The 4,485-nt window shown below is 37.3% G+C and overlaps 1 protein-coding gene across 2 annotated transcripts in view; it reads left to right on the top strand.

Moving 5' to 3' along the window:
- atp2b3b (ATPase plasma membrane Ca2+ transporting 3b) overlaps positions 1-4,485 on the top strand; it is a gene marked incomplete at its 3' end in the record, with an annotated part of 62,646 nt that overhangs the window by 38,766 nt on the left and 19,395 nt on the right. For both annotated transcript variants that reach the window (XM_024292832.2, XM_024292833.2), the window contains 3 exon segments: positions 2,172-2,259; positions 2,332-2,438; positions 2,695-2,886. In XM_024292832.2, coding sequence (XP_024148600.1) covers positions 2,172-2,259; positions 2,332-2,438; positions 2,695-2,886 — 387 coding nt within the window.

Here is a 4,485-nt window from a genome sequence, read left to right as displayed (position 1 = left end):
TTCAACAGACGAATCAGAAATGAGAAAGGAGAGGTACGTTGGAATTAGCTGTAAAGGGATAAAAACAAGCAAAAAGGCAGCTGCTTCCCATGCCTGTATGTGGTTTATAAAGTGGTTGTCATGGTTTTGGTCTTCCTTCTACACATCGACATATAGAGATTTTAACACTGGAGAACCCGATAACAATTTTTTAAAGTATTTTGAAGGGAATTTGAATAATTAAGTACTAATTAGCAGCTGCAGAAATGAATACATTGAAGAAAAAAATAATATGTATAAAGATAAATTTGAAAAAAAGTGATTAAATTTGAATCTGTGGATTCTTCAAGGTTAAGTTTGGAGAAAACGAGCAATTTGTAGTAGAGCTAAAAGTGTTTCAGATCTTCCAGAATGTTTAACATTTCTATATTTAAATGTTTGACGTTGAATCACTTGGATAGTTCATGTTCTTGCATCCATACAGCATTTTATGTTGTCATTATTGTTCTAAACACCAATATATGACATGGATACAGTTGTAACTGAAAAAGTAGTTTCTGCTGAAGTGTTTGTGTATAATTTGATAACAATAATCCACAGCAGGTAAGACTATAGTCCTGTTGGAACTTTGAAAAGAACAATTCGGCCAAGCTTGAAATGTCAAAACAAGCAAACAAGGTTTTACATTTCACAAACAAGTGGAACAAATGGCATAAAAAGTCTTTCATCAGTTCTGTTTGTGTTCAAACTGTTTTCCTTATTTTACAACTATAAACAGAGTAAATGTTGACATGGACGACAACCTACCTTGTCAGTCTTGTACTGTAAAAGAAAGTGCTACAAACAACCTTATTTCACCATTTTTAGAACATGTTCAAGAGCAAAAAAAATGCTACGTTTCTTTAAGTGGTACTGTTATTATAACTACTGGTACTTACAGGGTACTTGCTGTGTATTTATGTTGTACTATTTGGTTCATGGTACCTAATGTGTTGTGTTAATGTCTCTCTTATGGTACGTACCACATGTAAGGACAGGTTAAGTACAAATAAAGTACCTTATATTTAGAATTTACATGTTAACTTACTGTATGTTTCATGTGTAAAAAACAATCTACCTTAGGAATCAGTGATTAGGAGTCTAAAATTTACTTTCTGCTTACTTAGTAAGATAATGTGTTTGATTGTGCTTACCATGTACAAGAGGATAGTTATGTACATAGTACTTATGTGGTAATTTATTGTAATTTTCATGGTATTTACCAAGGATGCGACAATTCTTGGTTTAGACCCAAACCGCATGTTGCACTAGTAAACTGATGCCAGTATGCTAAATATCAAACTTGGTATGTAAGAGCGATTTACTATTTATTGTTTTTTCACATTTCACTAGGATTTGTAAAAGTCAAATAAAAGAGTTTTTTATGTGCTTATACAGAAAAAAAATCTGAACTTTTAGTTTTTGTTGTTGTTTTGTAGTACACCAAACAAATAACGAACTGAAACAAAACTGTAACCCAATCATTGAATTGTGGGAAAGGAAGCATTTCATCTTCACTGTTAATTTGAAGAAAGTAAATACACAGAAAGTACCATTTAATGTCATGTTAAGCTATAGTATGTTTCATGGTAATTACATTTCTAAGGACGGAGTAGTAACTACAGATGTAATGATCATTTCAACGGTTTGATTCATATCATAATTTGTGGCCAAAACCTCAACCAGTGTGACTCATAGATAATAAATACCTGGTCCAGAACAGTGTAGGAGAAGTTTTCCAGATTCCTTGTATTTCTTGGAAAATAATCAAGTTTTAAAAAAAAATATGCGAACAAACAAACAACTTGCCTCAGACAGATTGATCCTGTTGAATCGTAAGAATAGAAAATTGATTAATCAATTAAAGTTACACCCATTGTAGTTACACAATAACTACCTTTTAAAAGACAGTAATCTCTATTTGCATTTTATTACAAAGTACTTGCAGTGATAAATACTGTTCACTTGGGTTTAACTTGGTATTTCTAACCCAAACCTGTGTGTGTGGTTATAGTGATTAAAAAGCCAGCTCAGTTTAATAAGCTGTTTCTGGTTCCTCTTTGATCCTTCTCACACAGAGATCAACAGTGACATCTAGTGAAAGATCTTCACCGTTTTCTCACTTTCATCTCGTTTTCCCTTCCATCTCACAGATCGAACAGGAGCGCATTGATAGAATCTGGCCCAAGCTGCGAGTTCTGGCTCGATCCTCACCGACTGACAAGCACACGCTGGTTAAAGGTGAGCAGCAGGATGACAGAGCGTCGCATGGATTCACGGGCACATGCTTAGCTTCTGCTGTTCTGTGCTCAGGGATCATCGATAGCAGCGTTGTGGAGCAGAGGCAGGTTGTCGCAGTTACAGGGGACGGCACTAATGACGGGCCGGCTTTGAAGAAAGCTGATGTGGGCTTCGCCATGGTAACCTGACACATTATTCATGTTTGTGTGTTTTCACAACAGACACATGATAAACATATACATAAACCCATAAAAGAATGGGGTTTCTTTGAACGTTTGTTTTTGATCAGACCTTTCACATGCTGAGTGGGGAAGCTTAAGGGCACAACAACACGACACTGAGACAGTGCCACTTTGAAGTGATTTGAACGCTCGAGTGCTTGCATGAATCATGTCATGAGTCGTCTCCCGCTCACTCTGTCTCAATCTCTGTCAGGGCATCGCAGGGACAGACGTGGCCAAAGAGGCGTCCGACATTATTCTGACTGACGACAACTTCAGCAGCATTGTCAAAGCGGTTATGTGGGGACGAAATGTGTATGACAGCATATCCAAGTTCTTGCAATTCCAGCTCACGGTCAACGTCGTGGCTGTCATCGTGGCCTTCACCGGGGCCTGCATCACTCAGGTAGACACATTTGTTCATACGCATACCTGCTGACGCGTGCACATTCCCACACATGCTCTTATTGCAGGCACACAGCTGTCACCTCTGTAAACATCACTTACCTCACATCTGCTAATGCAATGTGAACGCTGCAATGACTTTATGGCATTTTTTTCACCAAACACAACAAGCGTAGCTGGTTTGACACTTTCAGACTCAAGAATCCCTTTTAAGCATTAAAGGTAAACCAGCTTTTGTCATGAGGACACGGTTGCAGACAAGATGACGGCTGAAAATCTTTAACGGAAATTCCACAAGTAGACACTTTTATTTGGGTTTCCACGAGTAGTCGATTAGTCGCAACTACATCTACTGTTAAAATTGTCGACAAGTACATTGACAGTTGATGCATGGTTTTTTATTTGTTTTTCCTTGTTTTTATCTTAAAACTATGGTTTCTGCTGTTCTCTTTGACACACATGCGCAGTAGTGCTAATCCGTCAGTAATGATGTCACAGGAAGTTCTGGGAAGGCTCAGGTACCATAACAACACCCCATCCGAGCTTGAAAGTGGAAGAAACATTATAAAAATAAAATAAAAAATGTGCAATGCCATATCTGCGAGGCAGAACTTGTGTTGCATGAACATCTGGAGAGGAAGCAATGATTTTTTTAAAGCTTTAAAAAAATAATTTCAGGCTTTTATTTTATTTTTTCCTATTGATCCGATGTCTCTCAGTCCAGTTCTCATACACTGTCAATGGGTAAAACATACAAAAAACTTGTAGGAGTAGATGCAGTTTGTTGTATTTTGTACACCTGAAAGCAGGGACAGAAGTGTTAAAAGTAACACTGAAATAAATGGTTGTAGTCCTTGTTTTACTGAGACATTGAGCATCACATTTCCATCTTTGCAATATTGAACCTTGAAGTTAGTAAAGGGCTGATATGAAACCAGCTTTGGTAATTATAGCTGATGTTAATAATTATTTTTCTATATTTTCTTATTTTTGCTAATGTTAAGCTGTTTTTGGTTCAGTCTGCTTCCATCCTTCATCTCTCTTTTGTATTCCTACCCCTCCTAGCCCTGGCTCTGGAGCAACTGATATTGAAAGCCCTGACCATCACCAATACTCTATCGTTGATCCCTTTTGAGGCCATTATTGGCCATCGTCAGGCTGATTAACTGTCGAGCTGCACGTCGTAGAAGTCGTATCACAGGAAACAGCATAAAAGACGCGGCCTCGTGCATAATAGATGTCAGATCATCTTCTAGGGCTGCAGTCAGTTTCATTTGTCCTTTACTCTACATTGCTTGGTTTAAGAAGTGCAAGCTATAGGTCCTACTTTAAATACAAGCGTTTGCACCGTTATCTCTTGAGCAAAAAGTCTTTGAACATCACTTGCAAATTCTAATTAAATAACCTCAATCAATTTGTATATGCATGTCATTTTGATTTTAGAAGAAATCAGTCCTTGCTTACAGTACAGTTATAATAAATCAACGGGAATAACAGAAAAAAGACTTTTAGAAATACATTTACAGAGATGCTAAAAATGATTACAGCGTGCAAAGAAAGAACAAAGGAGGAAGTTGCTGTTATGCCTGAATGGGCTTTG

This window comes from Oryzias melastigma, linkage group LG7 (assembly GCF_002922805.2).
Source record: "Oryzias melastigma strain HK-1 linkage group LG7, ASM292280v2, whole genome shotgun sequence".
Taxonomy (NCBI): Eukaryota; Metazoa; Chordata; class Actinopteri; order Beloniformes; family Adrianichthyidae; genus Oryzias; species Oryzias melastigma.
The sequence above is the reverse complement of the archived record's forward strand: the minus strand, read 5'-3'. Positions and strand labels throughout refer to the sequence as shown.